This window comes from Lissotriton helveticus, chromosome 5_1 (assembly GCF_964261635.1).
Source record: "Lissotriton helveticus chromosome 5_1, aLisHel1.1, whole genome shotgun sequence".
NCBI lineage: Eukaryota > Metazoa > Chordata > Amphibia > Caudata > Salamandridae > Lissotriton > Lissotriton helveticus.
The window spans coordinates 791,494,671-791,517,279 of NC_136065.1; the positions used below are offsets into that span (position 1 = coordinate 791,494,671).

Below are 22,609 nucleotides of genomic sequence, written 5' to 3' on the forward strand. Positions count from 1 at the left end.
GTATTCGTCCACCCACTGGCGTCTGATGGGGCTGAAAGGTCCGACTAGGAATGCTTTGAAGTGGATGCTGCGGGGGTGGAAGTGGACTCGCCAGCCTGCTGGCTCCCTGAACCGCCTCGACGGTTCCCACGTCTCCGGCCACACTGAGGTTGTTGCTGCTGTAGCCTGTGGCTTTGCGAACGCTGTGGGGCGCCCCTTCCATGGCCTCGAAAGGAGCGAAAAGCAGAAGGCGGAGGAGGCCAAGGGGCCGACAGGCCCAAGGACTTGGCCGTAGCCGGGGAGTCCTTGAAGCGCTCCAACGCACTGTCTGGTTTGTTGCCAAAAAGGTGAGTGCCATCAAAGGGAATGTCCATCAAGGTGTTCTGGACATCCCCTGAGAAGCCAGTTGTCCTAAACCATGCATGGCGCCGAAGCGCCACTGTCGTGGAAATCGACCTGCCCAGTGAGTCGGCGGTATCCGGTATAGTGGAGTGGTGTGGCTCACTGGTTAGGGGCGGCAGACCCGGAAGCAGAGAACGGCCTGGGACCAGGGTTCAATTTCCGACGTGGCAGGGTCGTGGACCAGGGTCAGCGGACTCGACAATTCTCGCCTCGGTGCCTACTCTAACCAGGGATCACACTCGGCAACTCTGGGCATTAAGCTTGCCTCATCTCTACAACGGCCCCCCACAGACGCCGGGGATGCCTGGTTTCACCTTGGAGATACCCAGAAGGGACCATCTCACAGGGAAAGCCAGGACGGGTTCCCCAGCGGTCTCCAGCGCCGGGACGCTTACGGGCAGCTGTGCGCTTTACAAGTCCAACACATCCAGCCCACAGCGTATTGTGAACTTTGCTGCATCACTTCTGGCTGCAATCGCATGGGAGAGAACTGCCTGGGCCTCCTCCGGGCAGTTAGGCAGCACCTGCGCAACTGTGTCTCACAGAGAGTGGGTATGACGGCCCAAGAGGCATGCTGTGTTCACCGACCGCAGCCCTAAGCTGGCAGATGAAAACAGTTTCTTGCCAAACTGATCCAGCTTCTTGGATTCCCTATCCGGAGGTGCGGTAGGGAACACGCTTTGGGAAGCTGAGGCTTGAACAACCAAGCTCTCAGGGGTGGGATGTTGGGTAAGGTAGAGGGGGTCGCCCGGGCCACGTTCCTATCCACAGGGGCCCCTGTGTTGGGCCTGGACCAGGTGCCCAAAAGAACGCCAGTCAGTGCTTTATTAAAGGCAGCAAGGGCTCCGAAGTGGAAGCCGCTGGTTGGAGCTAGAGGGTCCTCAGACCCCTCCCAGTTATCCCCTTCCTCCGAAGTCTGTGGAACAGGCTCAAAATAAGGAGTACGGACATAGGGCATAAAAGGTCCCATCGGCGTCGGTATCGGCATCGAGTGACGTCAATCCGACACCATGTCCGGGTCAGGGCTGAAGCTGGGGACGACGTCCCAAGGAGCAGGCGACGTCGGAAGTGGTGCCGGGGATATTGGCGCTGGTGGAGGTGTCACAAGGTCCACCGGTGTCGATCGGGGTCCGATCCCGGATCCCTGGGGGGCCTGCGGCACCCAGGCCAGAGCCACCGGCGACACCGGGGCATTGAGCCGCCGGAGATGGTAAAGCAGGACCCCCTGTCGGGCCCGCGGGGTTCACACACCACAAAAGCTGAAGGGCTGCACCAGCAGCCAAAACCACAAAGGGGCCAACTGAAGGACCCTGAAGGCATTCCAAGCCACACACAGCACACAGATGGGCCAACCGAAACAATAGGCCCAAAGAGAAAGGTGGGATAAACACCTCCCATAAAACACCTGAGGACCGCCAAGCCGAAGCATACGGAGGGGGAGGACGGAGCCCCGCAAGCAGTCGTTGAATAGCGGAGTCCGCGTGGGTGTTAAATAAAAGACTCCCATCAAAAGAAGGTCAACAAGACGCTCCCGAAAATATTCTCCGGAAAGATGCTATCCCGCAACCAAGCATGGCAGTGGAGGGCCACAGAACGCGCCATAGTGCGGGCGAGTCAGAGACATCCAAGGCCGAACAGGAGAATAAATGCAGCTAACTCCCGACCATCCAGCACATGGTGCCGCAGATCAGCGCAGACACCCTCGTGGGAGGTGCGAGACAGAAGGGACTCCGCGGAACCCATAGGCCGGAGGTAGCCCAGGCCAACACGCAAAGTGTGTTGAGCGCGCGCAGAGCACCACTAGTGGACGCGAAAATGTTACGCCCCCAGGAGCCCAACCACCAGGCCTCCTGTGACGGAGGGAGCAACACTGAAGGCGAGGAAGGAAAAGCAGTCTGCAGGACGGGGCCCTGGGCAGATGGCCGGGAAAAAAGACAGACTGGATCGTGCGGAGCAGGGCGGTGGAGGAGCAGCTGAGGCACCGGATCCCCCATAGCAGGACACTCCCAGGACCCCAAAAGAGTTCTGGAGCGAAGCTTCAAATGGAAGAAGTGGCTCCCCTCCACCAGAGCCCTGGTGGAGAACCTCCAACAAGTGGTCCGTTGGGAGAGGAGCGACCAGGTTGCCCATTTGCAAAATGCCGGTGGCCGTGGAAATAACCCGGACAAAGGCTACACTCTCCTCCGCAGGGCGTTGTGGGGGAGAGAGCAACTCTACCGTGGGCGAAGGCTACAAAGTAAGCTGCCTGTTCCCGTGCCCTGCTGGCCAGCCCCTGAAGGATGGAAGACCCATGGACGAGTGAGGGGCCTGAGGGGTCTCCGGAGAAGCCTGTGGAGCAATCAACTGCAAGGTGCGGAAGAGCGGTCCGGGGACTGTGGATGCGGAGACGGTGTAGAACCCCCCCTGGAAGCTGCTGGGGACAAGGCAACAATGCGGCGTCCAGTCTCCGGGGAAGAGGAGACAAGGAGATGACAATCCTCCGGAGAGGAATAAACATGCGGAGAAGAGTTGACGATCAGACGTCGGGACGACGCAGCGGGAGTCCGGCATGGGCACCGGTGTGTTCTCGATCGGCGCCGAAGGGTCCACCAGGGATGCCGAGCCTAACTCCACCACAACGTGCCTCATAGGAAAAAGGGGCGGGGTCGAAGCTGAAGCTGCCAATGAACGACGCCGAAAAGGCGCCGGCTCGACCTCTGATGAAGCAGCCACCTGTGCAGAAGACCGAGAGGAACTCGGGGAGGTGCCCCGGATCCCGACCTCAACCCGCGACGCCGCCAGGGCCAGGAAGGAAAGGCTTTGGTGCCGGAAAGGCGTCGGCGCTGCCTCAAGGAAGACAGCCGCCTGCCCAGAGGACCGAGGGGGACTCTGGGATGAGCCATGAGTCCCGGCAATCTCCTGCGACACCACAGGGAACCCCGCAGAGTTTTATGGCGAGGCAGAGGTGCCGTGGGTCGAAGAGGGGAACCCCGTGGGGCCGCACCTCGACAACACCACCTCTCTAAAACCTGAAGCTGAACTCGTTGACGCCGGGGGCGAATCTGCTGGCGAGTCCGCGGAAGGCCCTGAGCATGGCGAGGGATCCGCGGACGTCTCAGGAAGAGGAGGGGGGCCCAAAGAAGCATGTAGAGCCGTAGCGTAGGCCTTCATCTGGGCCCTTGTCGCCCCAAGGCCAGGAAACAGCGGATAGGGGGGCAAGGGCGCATGTCCCGGGAGGAACCTGCGCCCTCTTCAGAACGAGGACAGGGCCTTGGTGGCAAGCTGCAGGACTTACCGGTGGGCGAGCGACGCCCGCGGGGCCTTGGTGAAGGACGATGCCGCAGCCGGAATCGACTGCTTCTGGACCCTTCTGTGGTAGGGGACGGACGCTGTGACGAGACTGATCTGGGCAACCGCGCTGAAAGCAATCTCATCCGGCGCCCCCGCCGGGACTTCGGCTTGAGACACTGACAAGCTTCGCAGTCCGTAGAATCATGGTGCTCGCCCAAACACCACATACAAATAGGGTGAGGGTCCGTCGCCGATATCTGATGCCTACAAGAAGCACACTTCTTGAAAACCGAAGGCATTGCACACTGTTCCCAACGCAAAGGTGTTAAAAGAGGCCTGAAAACAGGCCAAGGGAACTCAATCCGGATCCGCGTAGCACCGGAAAAGAAGGAAACTGACGTGATGTGATTTAGCTGACGTCATGTCCATGGACAACGTCGGGCGGAGTCACGTGGTGCCGCCCCCCGGCGTGCAGAGATGCTATGGCAAAAAAAATTCCAGATCCGGTCTCACGCCTTGGGATAATTCTACATTAAGGAATCTGCAGCTAGTAGTCTCTATCAGATTGGAGTGGCATTGAGTGGAGTAAAATAAACTGTCAGAGTGGAGAGGCATAGAGTTGAGGGACGTAGAGTGGAGTAAAGTGCCCTGGAGAGTTGTAGAGTGGAGTAATAGAGAGTGGAGTGGCATGGAGTGTCACAGAGTTAAGTATCAAAGTGGAGTAGAGTGGCCTAGAGTAGAGTGGCCTAGAGTGGAGTGGCCTAGAGTGGAGTGGCCTAGAGTGGAGTGGCCTAGAGTGGAGTGGAGTGTGATGAAGTGGAGTGTTCTGTGGTGAAGTAGAGTGGAGTAGAGCATCGTGGAGTGGCTTAGAGTGGAGTGTCACACAGTGGAGTATGCATGGTGTGGTAGCACACTGCCAATTCAGACAACACATTTTCAACCATTTCATTTACACATATAGTTTTAAGGATAAAACTATACAGCGCAAAAAACGACAATGTGTGGAAATTACATCAAATAGTGTATTGATTTGTTGTGATCATATTCAAATGTTTGTTTTCAACACACTTCAGAATTACAAAAAATTTGCTTTATTTGAGCTTTCCTAAATGATAAATTCTGAAATATTTACGCAGTTCATCTACAGACATTTAAATGTTGGTGAGTGCAAGAAAAAGATTTTATTTCCCAGTACCTGCAAGATTTTGACCTAGATCCTCTCACTTTGAAGTCTGAGAAAGAAAAGTAAACACCAAGCTCCCTTGGAAGGCAGAGCCTGCCGTTTGACTTCTGTCTTTGAACGCAGAGTAAATGTGACAACATAAGAAGAAAATGTAAAGTCCTGTTACAGAAACTGAGGACTCGTGGACGAATAGAAGTTATGATGGTGAAAAAGCTTTGCTCCTCGGGATAAACAAAGACATGCTGTACAGCCTAAAATAATGCAAGTCAGCAAACAAAGTCATAAAATGTGAGTTACAAATCACAAAGCCAATGGTGAGCAAAAAGCACAATGGATTCCCAGGGAAGCTGAATATGGCCACAAAAAACATTTTCACAACCTGCCAGCAAAGCTGTCTGGTAGGTTTTGACCTAAAAATGATCAGACGTTTGTAAATGGGTTGAAAGCCTTCTCACCTGGCTGGATACTGCAGGATGTTCAGGTTCCATCCCTTTGCATTCAAGGAGTTTGAAAGTCGGAAAATATCAAAAGAGTTTGATCCAATTGCAACAACAGACACCTGTGGCTTGCCAAACACAACAATATCTTTTGTCTTCCGTAGCCTAAAAATAAAAATAAAAATCAGACAAGACCAAATATTGCAAAAAGTGTATGTTCGGAGAGTTAATGCAACAGAAAGAGCTCGAGAAATTTTAAATCACATGGTAAAAGTGCCACACAGAGACACAAACCAACAAATCCATGAGCACTCTACAGGGAATAGTATGGAGACACAATAACCACTGGTTCTCAACCTTTTGACTTCAGAAGACTCCAATGAAACACAACTGGAAGACATGCATCTCCATGGCATTTCTACATTTTGCACCTTAACAATAATACACAAAACTACAATATATGAGCCCAGCACATCTGTTTTCCTTTGCATATGCATGTTTGAATTTGACAGGAAATACACACCAGTAGAAGGCCCAAGTCATAATCCCAAATCAATAGTTAATTCAGCATAATTGATGAGGCAGAAGGAGTAATGGGATATTGCCAGGGCCGGAAACATGGCAGCAATCAAGCTTTTTATGGACAAAGTTGAGACCATGCAGGATCTTTGAATCAAAAGTACACAAAGACAATAATTGAGTAAATTCTAGAAGTCCAGGCTCTAAAGTTGCTGGAGTACATGTTTTTGTGAGGCAATACAGTACACGTCAAATAAGTGTGATTGTAAATTGATGAAACCATTATTCTCATAGGTGAAACTGCCTTTATAAAGTTAAATTGCTCTAAATGTTTATGATTACTGATAGAAAATAGTGGTTAGGTGTCATATGGGTCCACAGTCCCCCTCAATAGGCGCCACAGACTCCCATTGGTCCATGGACCACAGGTTAAGAGCTACTGCCCTAGACCAAAAAGTGTCATCATCAAAAAATCTTTATTTTGGTCATTTGACGATAAAAGCACAAGTAGAAATACAATATATTACTTTAAAATGAATTTTAAAAGAAAAAAAGAAGGACATTTATTGATCTATATGAGGGGCAAAAAATGCTCACATTAATATTCCATAAACCACTCTATTTCTCACATGCCCACCTCCGAAGACCTATGAGTGCAAGTATCATTAAAGTGCGTGTGCAATGCATGTACAGTACAAAGGCCATAACAAGATGAAAAGAGCACAAGGAAGTTCAAATAGGCGTGGATACGAGCCCCATATCCCTCCATTGTTATTGCCTACAAAAAAGTGCAAGTGCCTTACAACATGTTTTCATGTGTGCAAACTGCATAGAAATGAGCCCTTTTCCAGGGGCCAGAGTTCACGTTGCTAACATCAAGGCCGTCATTTCCTGGTCATATTGAAAGCGTTTCACAGATATAAAATGTGCAAACAAACAGGTATACAACATATTATAATTAAAAAATACTTATTTAAGAATCATAAAACAGTTTTGTACAAGTTAAAAATATACCGGATCCAATTAAAAAATATGATAGGTGAGAGGAGCTACGCTAGCGAACAAGATGGCCGCATAGGCTCCCGGCTCCGCCGACCTCCATCTCCTGCCGGATGATCCTGCCACTTATCCTGACTTTACACCCTGCCTCCGTGTGTGTGAACTGGTGTACTATCTTATGGTGCGATCCCGAGACTTTTACCGGCTTTGTGGACGGAGTTACGTCGAGTTATAGTGTGGGGCCTACACCAGCTTGTGAGCCGGGGACTCGAGTGATGGCCCAGCCGGGTTCCAGTTGAACAACATCGGCCGTGGGAGCTCTACAGGGTCCGGTCTTTGGCTGTGGAGAATTTTCTTTGCCCGATTTTGACGGCGGTTGTCTCACTTGGCTTAGTATCGACGGAGGGGAGACGAGGCACGATTGCAGCTGTGGGCGGAGGTCCATGACCCGGAGACCCGGTCACGCCGCCACCGGTGTTCTCTGGGTCGGGGTCTTCGCTTGCAGTAGTGGAGTGTAGCTTCCGGCCTTGGTACGTCCTAAGTCTCCCTCAGTGGCTGTCCGTTCCACTTTCGCCTGCTACCCCGGGGTGATCCGACCCCCCTGGGGGCCATGAATATGGTCGACACCAATCGAATTGTGGTGAGATGGGCTGAGTGTGAACCGTCGAAGCGGACTGTACTGGCAGTTATTGGGGCACTACATTCCCATGTCGAGTCTCATGTCCACAAAATGATAGCGGGCACATGCGTATCTGGGCATAGGGGACCGGACCCTGCTCCATTGCAAGACTCGAAGCGAGCTAAAATACCCACGATGGTCATCGCAACGGAAGTGGGCCCTGTGCAACGAGTGGTGTCGGAGCTTCATGTTAGCGTGATGGCCGATGACCGCGAACTCTGTGATTTCAACGGCTTGTTCAGCCTACCATCACTGCTGACTGTGGGTGGATTAATCGGTGCTTCCTTTCCAGATACTATTGGTGGGAACTATTCACGGAACTAACCTGCGTTTCTCCCCTCCCCAGCAGATCCACTACGATCGCGGAGGAAACAACGTTGGGAGCTCATGGCGGTGAGGGAAGTCGTTGATGCTGATGGAGTTCTCAGTGACTTAAAAACTTTGCCTCGTCTCAGAAGGAACTTTACTGAACAGTTTTTGCATTTTGACTATCCTGTGGAGGCGACGGTTCGACCGGAAGGGGTTCGCACGACGGATCGGAAGGGTCAAGGATGAGACCGATTGTCTGGACTGGAAATTGTGGGCTTGTTGAATGTGGGATTCACTGCCATTCTACTTACGGGAGGTCGGGTGGTGTTTACAGTTTCCCCCGTTTCTTTACGTATGGCTTCTTCATAGAGTTGTGTATTTATCCTGGGGGATTCTTGGTTCTGGTGGGGGAGAGGGGGGTCCGGGGGCCCATTCAGGGGTATCCTCCCCCATTTTCTACTTTTAGTATTTAGTTAGATGGGGCGACAGGCACCCTGCTAGTTGGGGTTAGGCGTAAGCCATATGCAAGGGTGCAGGTTGGGGGGAGGGGTGTTCGTGTTGTTTGTGTTTTTTGTTTTTATGTTTGGAATCCTTTCGAATACTGAATTGGTGGTCTTACGGAGGTGCGATCTTGTGTTATGGGTGGATGGGTTTTGGAGGCGGTATTGATTGCACGAATTATAGTTCAATGTTGCGTCATTCATTGTTGTGTTCTGGGTGCGGCCGTTGTCTCGTACCTTCGCTCTGCTGCGCTCCCCCTTCCCTGATTCTCGAGGCTCCTTTTCAATGTCTATCCTGTTTCCTTGGGGGAGGGGGTTGGTGGTTGGCATTGGTTTGCTTATTTTTGAATGTCATACGGCCGCACTCCTGATGTAATTTGTGAATTGGCTCTCACCTTTTGCCCTGTATGTATGTATATTATCCTCTCACTCCGCACTGTAAGACACCTGTTATTGGTTCTTTTTTGTTTTCTCTTAATAAAAAGATTTATAAAAAAATATATATATATATATATATATATATATATATATAAAATAGGGTGATCAACCAAAACCTATGGGCTAATCTTGAAGAGAGTTCTATGTGCACGCCACACGAAGAATAAAAAACAGGAGCACTCCACGTACACACCACATGGAGGATAAAAAACAGGAGGAGCGCTCTACGTACACACCACATGGAGAATACAAACTTGATATTGAGAACAAGATAGGCATGTGGGTGTTATATTTTTGTATCCTAAAAGCATCACTAAACAGTCAAAGCACAAAAGAAAAAAGTAGTCACACAAATATTCTCAAAGAACTACATTATTTTGACTCTCCATCCCACTTAGGAGAATGTGCTTTCAATATCTCCAACCACTGTTAAAATGTAGAATATTGCATTTATGTTCACAACACAAACCTAATCGATCAAGCACCAGAAGTAATTATCAACAGATAATTAACTAACATCAAGAGTAGTCTAAGAATGTAGTGACAAGCTTCAACGTATAGTAATTGCTCTAGCCAATGTATCACTTAACATCAAAACAATCATCGCAGAACAAAATCGAGCAAAAAAGTCGAGCCTTCGCACAGCCATCTAGGCCAATTACAGGCCAGACCTAATTATACTAAAATTATCAAAAAAACTGAAAAACTTGCAATCATACATATAAAGAAAAATCTGAGATCAATCACCATTTAGGATGGAGTTGCTTAATTTGATGTACTTAAACTGTCCACCGAATGTGACAACAAACCAAACATTGCTGCTGTCAAGCATCAAACAAAACAAAAAACTTGCAGGTATGTCAGCAGTGGTGCTCATCTTTCACAGTGAATAAATCTAGACGGGCATTGATAAATGTATAATTCATAATCATCTGCATACTTGCATCACAAATTAAGTAAACATAATACATTAGCAGTATTATATTCATGAAAATTATATAACAAAATCAGAACTTATTTTAAATCATAGTCATCATTAAAAACAACATGCATATGTAACACTTACTACCTCCATGTGGCACGCTGTATACAGATTAACTAGCTTATATTACTGCCTAGACTCCTCAAGAGCATGTGAAGTTGCATTTCATATTTTGCATTCATAGCTGTGCTGGACTCAAAGTGAGCAAATTGGAACCCTCAACACACCAAACCTGCTGGGTCAAACATGACCTAGTCTTCTTGTTAGCGCTTTTAGAACAAGTTTCTTACTTTCGGTAATGTCTTATCTAGTAGAGACTAGAACTAGCCGCAGACTCCTTACCTATGCATTTCCCTAATCATCAGGCTAGATCCAGAATTTTTTTTGTGAGCAGCACCCATGCGCGCCAGTTGGTGGCATCAGCGGCGCCGCCCACACAGGCAGTGATATCTGCAGCACCTATACAGGTGTCAACCCAGGCACGCTGACATCGGTTACTTCTCACGACTTTCCACACTAGAATTGCAGATACATGAAGTGCAGGGACACTGGTATGTCCAAACTAGCGCCCTGACCCTTTAAATATGCCAGCAGAGTGGAGAAGATGGGTGGGTTGTTAAGGAATCTGCAGATCAATATAGTCTTTACCAGATAATGCATAATCAAATTACCTTTGTTCATCTGATAGAGACTTCTAGCCACAGATTCCTTACCTTTGGATAGATACCCCTGGAGGAGGGATGAGGACCAAATGCACGCTAGAAAGTTCTGTAGGACCAAACGGGCTAAGTGCCCATCTCTACTGACCTGACTTTCCAGACAGTAATGTTTTGAGAACGTGTCAAGGAAGCCCATGTTGATGACTGGCAAATAACCAGAACTCTAACTCTGCGTACTAACAAAGTGGTCGCAGCTTTAGCTCTGTGGAATGACCTTGGAAGCCTTTAGGAGTTTGCTTCTTAGCCAATGCATAGCAGATTTTAATGTAAAGCATGACCCAGTGAGAGAGGGTGCACTTCTGCACAGCCCGACCTTTCTTCGCACCAAAACCCCACGAAGAGTTGGTTGACCACCCGGAACTCTCGTGTGCCGTCAAGGTAGAACAAAAACACTCTTTTTTTAGTCCAGACGGTGGAGTTGCTCCTCTTCTTTAGAATGATGTGGCGGAGCGTAGATGGTAGGTAGGGTGATGGACTGTCCTGCATGTTATGGTGTGATCACTTTCAGCAGAATGGAGGCCCTTGTGCGAAGCACCACTTTGTCAGTGTGGATAGAGACATACAAGGACTATGCCTGTAGCTCACTCAGTCTACGGGCGGATGTAATGGCCAGCAGGAAGGCAGTGTCAAGTGTGAGGAGCCTGAGTGGACAATTGTGAAGAGACTCAAACGGAGCACACATCAAAAATATTAGAATCAAATTAAGGTCCCATTGAGGCATAATGAATGGTGAAGGGGAAAAAGGTAGACAGGCCTTTTCAAAAACCTATGTACAATAGGGGATTTAAATGAGGAGGGTTGGCCATGTAGCAGCAAGAAGACAGAAAGATATCCCTTAATGGTGCATAGTGCACAGACTGGCTGGTCAATGGAAAGAGCAAAAAGCAAAACTCCAGAAAGAGGGGCAGAAGGGGGAATCAATGGACTATTCTGCACACCATGCAACAATTTTTTTCAGCGTCAAATGTAGATCGTCTTTGAGGAATGCCTGGTTGCCAGAATCACATTCCAGACTTCAGGAGGAAGGTTGAAAGCTGGCAACTGCTGCTGCTCAATCTCCATGCAAGATGGCGGAGTGAACAGGTTAGGATGGAGAAACCTCCCCTGCTCCTGCTGCGACAGAAGATCCTCCTGAAGGGTCAGCCTGATCAGAGGATTGATGGCCATGCTCAGTAGCTCGGGATACCAGACTCTCCGTGCCCAGTTCGGAGCTACAAGGATGACTTGGGCTCGGTTGCTCCTGATCTTCTTGAGAACTCTGGGAAGGAGTGATATAGGCGGAAAGGCATACAGGAGGACTGAGCTTCAATGGAGCCGAAAAGCATCTCAAATCAAAAGCAGCCTTGGAAACTCCATTGCGCAAAACTGTCTCCATTATGCGTTTTTGCAGAGGTGAACATATCTAACTAAAGCTCTCCCACTGTTGAAAGAGACCTTTGCCATCTCCAGATGTGGACACCATTCATGATCCTCTAGGCGTCGACGGCTGAGTTTGTCTGCCCTGGCGTTCAGTGAACCTGCCGGGTGTTGAATCACCAGGGAAATGCCCTGCTGTTCCAGCCATGTCCAGAGATGCAGGGTTTTTTGACGCAGGGTCCACAACCCAAACCCGCCATGTTTGTTGCAGTACCACACAGCAGTAGTGTTGTCCATGAACACCTGCACTAGCATTATTACCCTTTATGTAGGGTAGAAAGGCTTCCAATACCATTCGGATCGCCTGGAGCTCCAGCATGTTGATGTAGAGTCCAGATTCTGCTGTAGGTCAGAGTCCTCTGATCGCCACCTCTCCCAGATGGGCCCCCCATCTGAAAGTGACATCTGTCACTACTGTCAGAACTGGTTGGGTAAGGGAGTGGGGCCTGCCTCTGACTCAATCATGATTGGTTAGCCACCACCACAGATCTTTTACAGTTCCCTCTGAGATCTGGACCAAGTCAGAGAGATTCTCCTGATGCTGCGCCCACTGGAACTTTAGGTCCCACTGCAGAGCCTGCATAGGTCATCTTGCAAGTGTCAACCGCAGAATCCAGGAGGCCATGAGGCCCAACAGCCTCAGAGTCAGTTGCACTGAAACGCAGGATAGCGGCTGCAATATCGGTATCATAGCCTGAATATCCTGGACTCGTCGGCTGGAAAAAGAAGTCCAAAACTGCACTGTGTCCAGAACAGCTTTGATGAAAGGGAGCATCTGAGTGGAAGTCAGGTGTGACTTCGGCATATTGATACTGAACCCAGAGTGCAAGAAGCTGACTGTAGTCTGGAAGAGGGAGATGAACTGTTCGAGGCTCTTCTTAGCCTCAACTTGACTCAGCATGTCACTTCCCCCACTCACGTCGGGGGTAACATCTTAGACCACATCTGGACACAGGGGGTGTCACTTTCTGGCCTGACTATCTCCCCCTGCGTTTGGTCCGATCATTTAATGATCGAATCTTCTATCCTCGTAAAGGGACTGGTCAGGCCCTCTTCACGGCACGGAGGAGCCGCTCGGAAATGGAAGACTCTTGATTCATCTGCCTTCCTTTCCTCTCTTGCAGAGACCCAGCCTTCAACTCTTGACACCCTAGATGTCAACACCATGGATGCCAACATCTCCCACTGGCTCACGACGGCTAGCGACCTATTCGCACCCCTATCCTGCTTTCCTCGAACACGTCCTAACAACTCCCATAAATGGTACAATCCTGCCCTGAAACAGCAACATCTCGAGCTGCGCCAATTGGAGCGCAGATGGCGGCGCCATTATCTCAGCTCTGACAGGGAAGCGTATGTGTTCGCGCGGATAGCCTACAAAAAAGCCATCATCACAGCTAAGTCGGCTTTCATTTCCGACAGAATCTTAACTGCCCCCAACAAACCTAAAGAGATCTTTAAGGTCCTTGGCGAATTAACATCAGACGCCAGGACACTTCCGATTTTGCCTCCTTCCTCAGAGTCATGTAGTGCCCTAAATGCCTTTTTCATAGACAAGATCATCACAATTAAAAATTCCATCCCCCATTCCTCCCCCCAAGTTACTACAGTACCCTCTCCTGCCAATACCTCCACCCTGTCCCGGTTCCCTACACTCGACCCGGAATCTCTCGCTAAGCTGTCTAGCCGCGTGAACTCTGGTTCCCCTAAGGACTGCTGCCCCCCTTCTGTGCTTCGCGATATTTGTCATACTCTTCCACATTGCATCCTTCCTTTACTCAATTCCTCCCTTGCCTCTGGTACAGTCCCCAGGTCATTCAAGGAGGCCGTACTGGTACCCCTGCTGAAGAAACCCGGTGCAGACCCAGCGGTTCTGGCTAACTACCGCCCCATCTCCCTCTTGCCCTTCCTGTCCAAAATCTTGGAGGCTCATGTCACGACTTGCCTCTCGCAATTCATCGAGGAGTCCAATTTTCTAGCGACCAACCAAGCCGGCTTTAGACCCGCCCACTCCACCGAGGCTGTGATTGTGGCCGTGCTGGACAACCTCAGAAGCAATGCTGACAAAGGACTACCCCAGGCACTAGTCCTACTTGACCTCTCGGCGGCATTCGACACGGTGGACCATAACATCTTAATCCATCGTGTCGGATCCGCCGGTGTCTGTGGGGCCGCTCTGTCCTGGATTAAATCCTTCTTAGAGGAGAGGTCTCAGGCAGTCAGCCTGGGTTCTTTCAGCGCTACCAGTGTCCCGTCATCTTGCGGGGTCCCTCAAGGTTCCTCCTTGTCACCCCTCCTTTTTAATTTGTACCTCCAACCCCTCCTTCACTCCTTAGACAGGTGGGACGTCACCGTGTTTAATTACGCGGATGATCTGCAAATTATTTGCCCCCTCACCTCCCCTGATGCTGTTACAAACTTTCGGACGGCCATGACGCACATCCAGCACTGGATGAATCAAAACCAACTAAAGCTCAACCCAGGCAAAACTGAGCTCCTACTTCCTGGGAATAGTGCCCCTTATTGGGGCCCCCAGTACTGGCCCATCGAGCTCGGCACACCTCCCTCTCCTGCTGGCTGTGTAAAGAGCCTTGGGATTATCATCGACTCTGGGCTCACCCTTAAGTCCCAGGTGAGTGCTGTAACATCCTCCTGTATGTTCCAGCTATACAGGATACGGAAAGTCGCCCACCTCCTGACGCCCGAAGCCTTGCTGCAAGTCTTAATCGCCTTGGTGATGTCTCGGCTGGACTTCTCCAACTCAATATACCACGGCCTCCCCAAATCCCAGCTGTCTAGGCTACAGATTGTCCAGAACCAGGCTGCTAGGCTGGCCTTTAAAATCCCCAGATGGCAGTCGGCCAAACCCCTTTTACGTCAACTCCACTGGCTACCAGTCAGTGAAAGAATAGTCTTCAAGGTCCACTGCCTGGTATTCAAGGCTCTTACTGGTCCCTCTCCTGCTTTTCTTAAATCCCTCATCACCCCTTACTGTCCCTCTCGTACCTTGAGGTCCACCAACCTTCGCCTCTTAGTTGTCCCCCGCTTCAAACTCACCAGATCTGGGGGTCGCAGTTTCTCTTGTCTGGCTCCTAAGCTCTGGAACTCCCTCCCACTTTCACTTAAGTCCTCCTGTTCCCTTCTTTCTTTCAGGAAATCCCTAAAAACACTACTCTTTTCCCATCTGCATTAATTCTTCTTCTTCAACCTTAGGATCCGATCAGCGCCAGGAAACTTACGGTGACAGTGCGCTCAAGAAATACTATATAACATAACATAACGATAGCCTGGGGCTAGCCCTTCTTCAACAGCCAGTCGTGGAGATAGGGGAAGACTGGAAGCCCTGAACTCTGCAGATGATCTGCAACCACCACCATCACCTTGGTGAACACCCAACAGTTACTGGTAAGGCCTAACAGGAGAAAGGTGAACTGAAAATGCTTGTGGCCTACCAAAAATTGCAGAAAGCGCTGTTGGGCAGGCAGAAAGGGAATATGAAAATAAGCAGCCTGCAAGTCGAACGCTACCATCTAGTTTCCTGGTCCAGAGCAGCCAAGACCTGAGCTAGCGTAAGCTTCTTGAATTTCTTCTTTCTGTGGAAGAAGTTGAGGGCTTGGTGCTCTAGGATAGGACGAAGGCCCTTGTCCTTTTTGGAAACAGAAAGTAGCGAGAATAGCAACCACAACCGACTTCTGGCTCTGGAATCCTCTGTATGGCTCCCTTGGCCAAGAGAGCCATTACGTCCAAATTAACCTCCATCAGTCAGACGTGCTACGGTGGCATGGGGGGGGGGGGGGGGGTTAGTCTCAAAAGGGGGGGTAGCACCTTCAGACAATCTGCAAGATCCAACTGTCTGAAGGCCAGTGGGGCAGGTGATGGTGAATAATGTTGCCAACTAGATGCCTATGGTGGTAAAGGGGCAGACTAGGAAAGCTTGGAGGCTGCAGCTGATGGGGCGGAAGGGGGTTGGTGGATAGACCAGACCTCCGACTAGCTGGCCTGCGAGGTCTGTGGGTACTGTGTCCTCATCGACGCAGAGGCTGTGAAACAGGCACGACTCAGTGGCTGGCAGGGTATTTGTGCAGTTAGAAGCCCTTTCTGAAAGCCACGAAAGGCTGACAGCAGAGAGTCCCAAGGACATGGCTGTAGCCCACGATTCCTTAAAGCACTCCAGCTCAGAGTCTGCCTCATCTCCAAAGAGACGGGTGCCTTCAAAGGGCACGTACAGAAGGGAAGCTTGGACATCTCCGACAAGCCAGTCATACTCAACCAGATATGGCACAGTGGGGCCACTGAAGGCCAAACTGCTCTGTCCAGCGAGTTAATCATGTTGATATACACCAAATTGTGAACTTTACTCCATCTCTTACTTTGGCAACAGCTGAGAGAGTAAAGCCCGGGTCTCCACCGGGACCTGTGGCAGTATTTGTGTAACCATGTCCCGCAGAGTGTGGGAGTAACGGCCCAAAAGGCATGCAGTGTTCACAGACTGCAATGCTAGGCTGGCAGAGGAAAATATTTTCTTCCCCAAAGAGTCTAACCTTTTGGATTCTCTGTCCTGAGCAGCGATAGGGAATGCACCCTGGGAAGTGGAGACTTGGGCCTCCACGCTCTCCAGGGTAGGGCATTGGGTGAGGATGTTTGGATCCTCTGGCACGGGGAGGTAGCAGCGGGTGATCGTCCAATATACAGGAGCCCCTGGGTTGGGTTTGGACCAGGTCTTCCACAGGATATCAGTGAGGGCATCATTGTACAGGAGAACAGGTTCCGATGAGGAGACTCCCAGTTGCAGCCCCTTAGTCAAGATGTTGATCTTGACTACTACTGAGGGCAACTGAAGGTCAAGAACCTCATCCACCCGCTACACCACCATTGCATATGAGGCTCCCTCCTCAATAGCCACGCAAGGGGGAGAAAGCGTACCAGTATATAAAGAAGTATCCAATACAAGGGCTTCACACAGTTCATCAGTCCATATTAGAGTCTTCTGTGTATAGCTGGTATTCTTCAGGGTCCGGCGACCCCTCCCTTTCCTCCCCGAGTCCTACCTAATGGGAATAGAACACAGGCTCCGATCTAGACAGCATTGTCCAGGCCAGCATCGGGTGACACCTGATCAGGGATCACAATAGGGGTGGCGCTGTCAGTGCGCACTGGCGGCACAGGGAGCATTGGCCTCGGGACCGACGCCAGAGAAGGTCGAGATGGTACAACCGGCATCGGTCCAGATCCAGGAATGGATCTTTGGGGGCCGGACAGAGAAGCCAGCACGTAACCAGGTGGGCCCCCCTGACCGTGAATGCGCATTGATGGGGTCGGGCCTCTCAAAAAATGATGTAAGGGGTAACAGGAGTGTGACCCATAAACCAAATCGGGATTAGGGTTCAAAGGTATAACAAAATACAGTATCCCAACAGGTAATATTCAAAAGACAAATAATATTGTATGCACAAGGCATTACACAAACATGAATAAAGGAGACAATTATTCAAATCAATTAGTTATTGAAATTATTCTTATAATTCACAAAAGATGGAAGACAAGGGCATATATATACAAATCGGGCAGCACAGCATGAAAAATTCAACTGACAACCAGATATAAACTTGGAGCTCAAAATATGTACAAATAGTCAGTGGCGACACAAGTGGTATAGTGAACAGCGCGAACGGCGCAGGTGCGTAAAGTGAACAATATATACAGTGAGTGACTCAGTGCGTGATAAAGTTAGAGTGACTTTACACTTATAATCACAATTTAAACAGAGCCACAGTAAAAGATGCGCCTGCAATTGCGCTGTGGGGTCGACGACGTTTCGGTCCTCAATTGTTCGGGACCATCCTCAGGACATGGTTGCCTCAATAAAGGTGCTGACAAGGAAACAACGATCGGTCAGGAAGATCCGATCTCCTGTAGTGGTCAAGTCTTCCTCAAGGGGGCAAGAATTCTGAGTCGAATAGAGATTGGAATCCGGGGTATTAGCCAGTCAAGGATCGGGCATGTAATGGCTTCCGCATTCCAATTTAATCCAGGTCCCGACCTAGATGTTTGCAGGTCCGGTTCACTTGGACTCCCTAATTCGACTAGACTACCAACATAACTAAGACGCCTTCCATCTGGAGATTCCAATCTTTATTCGACTCAGAATTCTTGTTCATACCCCCTACACTGCATATACAAAATTACAATCATCATAATTACAAAAAACAATTTGCTACATTTATAATCAACATCCATTCAAACCTCAATCACTCAATCTCAAAGACAACCACAAACAAACATATAATTGTACATTGGAATAACAAAATTCACAGGAAGCCATATACATTTTACAATTGACTTAAAACAAAGTTAATCTAAATTCAGGCTACAAAAAAGTCTACGCGTTTCGAACTCCTTGTTGATGATGGAGTTCTCATCAGGACCAGAATCTGTGGGATCAAGAAAAAAGAAGAAAACCTTTTCTTAGCAACCTCCTATTTACAAAGAACTCCTTAGCTGTGACCACCATTACTACAAGCTAAGCAACTCTTACCTCTGCATATCAGAGAAGCTATGGGTGATTGTTTGGGCAATCCTGTCGCTCAGTCCAAATCTGTATCAAACAGAAACACATAGTACCCTGCTATTACAACAACTCTTTATTCCACTTTCACGCTGTGGCCGAGGCAGAATCACACTCAATTGCACTTACTTATTATTTGAGGGGGAATGCCGCGAGGGTGAAGTGGACTGCTAGGATTAAGTTCCAGCTGATGGATTCCGCGGGCTGACGTAGGAATGAATCCTCTGTTTCAAATGGTGGCGCCTGGGGACAGAATGGAGCTTGATAAAGATCAAAGCGTCTCCGGACAACTAAAGTCCCTAGTCACGCAATTTCCCACAACGAAGCCGGGGCATACCTGTAAGGTCAGACAGACGAGCCGCGTTCGGTTCCAAGTACCTCCTTGTGTGTAGGCAATGTCCGATGTACTTCCGGGTCTGAAAAGGATCACAGGAGGTGTAGTTTCGGACGCAGCACAACTTCGTGTTTAGAAGGCGAACGTTGTGTATAGACATACAAAAAGTCTGCATGTTTAGTGTGGATTAGGTTGGACACTTGTAAACCACTAATGTTGTCATTTTTTAGGAGCGTTGAAATATTGAGCAACCATAATTCAAATTGGAAATTACCTTATAGAAAAAATATATAGCAAAAAAAAACTAGCAGGGACTAGAATGCTGCGGCATACACATGTACTCAAGTTAATTTAAAAATCTCAGTCAATTCATTGAGTCCTCGTGTCGCCGTGTTGAATTTTACAATCAACATTGCCTCACGTCTAGATAATTTGGCATCGAGGTCGCCACCTCTTTTGTCACTTTCAACTTTAGAATTAACTGTCCATACAGATCAGTTTCTGTGTGATTCATTGTGCGCCAGTGATTCACCAACGGGGCTGTTAGCACATTAGTTTTTATACGTGACTTGTGTTGTTGTATACGGACACGTACTTCTTGGTTTTGCCTATGTAAACCAAGTCGCATGGGCAATTAATCGCATATACAACAGATCGCGATTTACAGTTAGTGAAGGCTTCGTGTTTCCACTTGATGTTATTAAGGACAAATAATGTTCCTTCTTTAGTGCTGTTGCAACAGGAACAAGTCCCACATTTATGATGTCCCTGGACGGGTGGTAATCCTACCATTGTTCTCAACGTCATGACCTTCATCTCTGGGAGTGCTGCTCTCACTAGTTGATTCGCGATACTACAGTTTTTTTTAAGGCAAAGAGTGGTTCTTTGGACAAAGCCTCATCCAAATTTTTCAATAAATGCCAATTGTTTTTTACCACTTTTTAAGGACATTAGAATCCGGGCAGAAGGTCGATACAAAGACCAGTCTATCATTGTCTTTTTTTGATTTTCTCTCAAGAAGGCATTCCCGGGGTGTCCACCAGGCCCTTTTCTTTGACTTTCTCAATAGTTTCTTAGGGTAGCCTCGTTGGAGCAAATTGTTTGTTAAATTCTCCGCATGTCTTAAATATTCCTCTTTGTATTTACAATTGCGTCTGATTCGTAAATACTGTACGTTAGGAAGATTATCCTTGAGGCTCCTTGGGTGGTTGCTATTAAAATGCAACGCTTTATTCCGATCAGTGGGTTTCTTATATAAGGTTGTCAGTAGACCACCTTCCGAGGGGTACACCTCGACATCCAGGAATGCCATTTTTTCTTTAGAGTATGTCATACTGAATTTAATTGTGGGTGTTTTATTGTTAATCCAGCCAGCAAATTTGTTCAATTCTTCTTCCGTACCTGACCAAATAAAGAAAACATCGTCGATATATCGACTCCAATGGTTTATCCACTGTAAGTATGGATTATTTTGATATACAAATATTTCCTCATATTTGGCCATAAACAAAACTGCTAATTCAGGAGCAAAAGGACAACCCATTGCCACCCAGCCAGTTTGGAAGTAGAATTCTCCATTAAAACTGAAGAAGTTTTTCTTTAGTGCAAACTCAGCAAGTCTAGAAATGAATTTGGTGGGAATTTGATGCGGTCTTTCCCTTTCATCTAAAATGGATTTAAGCACATAAATACCTTCATCCTGCGGTATCTGGGTATATAAGGACGTGATGTTCATAGTTACCATCCAGTGTTCATCCTTCTTGAATTCAATTACACTCAATTTCTTCAAAAAGTCCGTGGTGTCACGTATGAATGATTTGACATGTGGTAGGAAGGGTTTCAAAAAGAAGTCAACAAATTTAGCAATTGGTTCCAATAATGAACCACATCCGGACACTATCGGACGACAGAGAGGGACTTTATCATTTTTATGTATCTTTGGCAATACATAAAATAATGGGGTTCTGGGATGTTTCACTTTCAAATATTCCATTTCTTTTTTACCTAGAAACCCTTGGTTGTATCCTTCATTAATTATTCCATGTACTTCACCTTTGAGGTCTAAAGTTGGATCCTTATTGATTTTGCGATAGTTTGAAGCATCATTCAATTGTCTTTTTACTTCTTGGATGTATAAGTTCTTATCCCAAACCACAATCGAGCCACCCTTATCGGCCTGTTTTATAATGACCGAGTTATCCTTTTTCAAATTGTTTAAGGCTTGAGACTCCTCTTTCATCAAATTATGTTTCGTCCATTTCTTCTTTGATTCCATTTCAGTGATAGCTGATAGCACTGTTGTTTCAAATGTTATAACTTCCTTTGGGATTTTATTATTTGGAGGGCAGAACGTGGATTTGTTCCTTAATCCAGTGGTCTCCATTGGTGTTTTATTGATGTTCTCTGTAAAAAATATTTTTAACCGTACTTTGAAAGAACTCAATGACTTCTGTCTTCAATTTGACGAAATCTGTTCTCTGAGTAGGCACAAATGTTAGTCCCTTGCATAGGACCTTTTCTTCATCTTCTGTTAGCACTTTGTTTGACAGATTGAATATGGGAGACACTACTAGTTCTTGTAATTGTGTCTTCTCGTTGACATTTCCCATGGCTGCCTTGTTTTTCCTCGAGCTTTCGTTTGACCTCTCCCTAAAAAAGTCCCTTGGTGTTGCTGTTGGAAACCTCCTCTTCTGTTATTATTTCTCCGGGGGTTTGAGTTGTCTTCCTCACTTTCACTACCGGAGGAGGATGTGTCTGAAAATGTAATGAATTTATTTTGAGATCTTCCCTGGTAATCCTGAAGATGTCTAAAGGCCTCAGGTCTGGAGTAGAAGTCTGGTTGGAGGAAGGGATATACTTTTTCTAAATTGAAATTCTTTTTATCCTTTTCGAATTGCGTGGTTTTCTGATTTATAGTATAATCCCTAAACTCGCCAATCTCTTTTTGTACTTTCTCAAGCAAAGTTTTAGAATCAGTTTTTAGCAGATTTGTTGAAATCGCTGTTTCTAAAGCTTCAATCTCTTCCAATTGATTTTTTGAAAGTCTTTGGGCAGTTTCTACCGTCAGTACCATTAGATCACGACTACATTTAGTCTCAATGTAGCTATAACCTTTTTTATAAAGGGGGTCATCTGTAAAAATTACGAGTACATTTTTTATCTGTAGGCCACCTGGAATTGTACCGGCCCTCAGATGTTGCAGAAGAAAATGACCATGAAGGTCAGTACGGATTTGCTTTTTCTTTAGTCGGGTTAATTTATCAACTTCGTTTTGATTTTGTGCAGAAGTACCGAGTGAAGCAGAAGCGAATAACGGTGGGGCAGCTAGGAGATTTTGTATATGTTCTTCGCTATATGCAAACGTACCTGATTCACACATACCCCCACTCACTAACAACAAAGTTCTATAACAAAGGTCAACAAACAACAAATGACCAACACGATGCATGCCGGGCCGCTAGCAGCATCAAGCACTGCTCTCTCAAAGCCTTTGGGGCCATGACACAGTAAACGGGGTACGAGTTGGTGTCGTTGTCACGCTCCAAGCACCTCAGACAAATTGAAGTGCAGGTTCGTCACCGACAATGGCCACAAGGCCATCCTACGAAATGGCATCTTGACACACCAGTACGTATAACCTCTAAAACAGTGGACGAATCATCGAAAAAATTCCTTCAAACGACAGAGGGGGAGCTCTTCTCCCAATAAGGACTGGCTGGCGAGGAAAGAAAAGAAATGTCAGGGCACCTGGGTGACACCTATATAGGTGGCGTGGACACCACTTCCGGGACGCCTGGGGAAATTCAAAGGTAGGAAATCTGCAGCTAAAATTCTTTATCAGATGTGAAAGGTGCAATTACACTTATTGCACTGCTTTG

At 47.9% G+C, this 22,609-nt stretch overlaps 1 protein-coding gene across 1 annotated transcript in view; it reads right to left on the reverse strand.

Annotated features, from left to right (window-relative positions):
* SGPL1 (sphingosine-1-phosphate lyase 1) overlaps positions 1 to 22,609 on the reverse strand; it is a 405,741-nt gene that overhangs the window by 52,456 nt on the left and 330,676 nt on the right. The window contains exon 12 of the mRNA XM_078643255.1: positions 5,290 to 5,436. Within this exon, the coding sequence (XP_078499381.1) occupies positions 5,290 to 5,436 (147 nt within the window). The remainder of the gene's footprint in view (positions 1 to 5,289; positions 5,437 to 22,609) is intronic.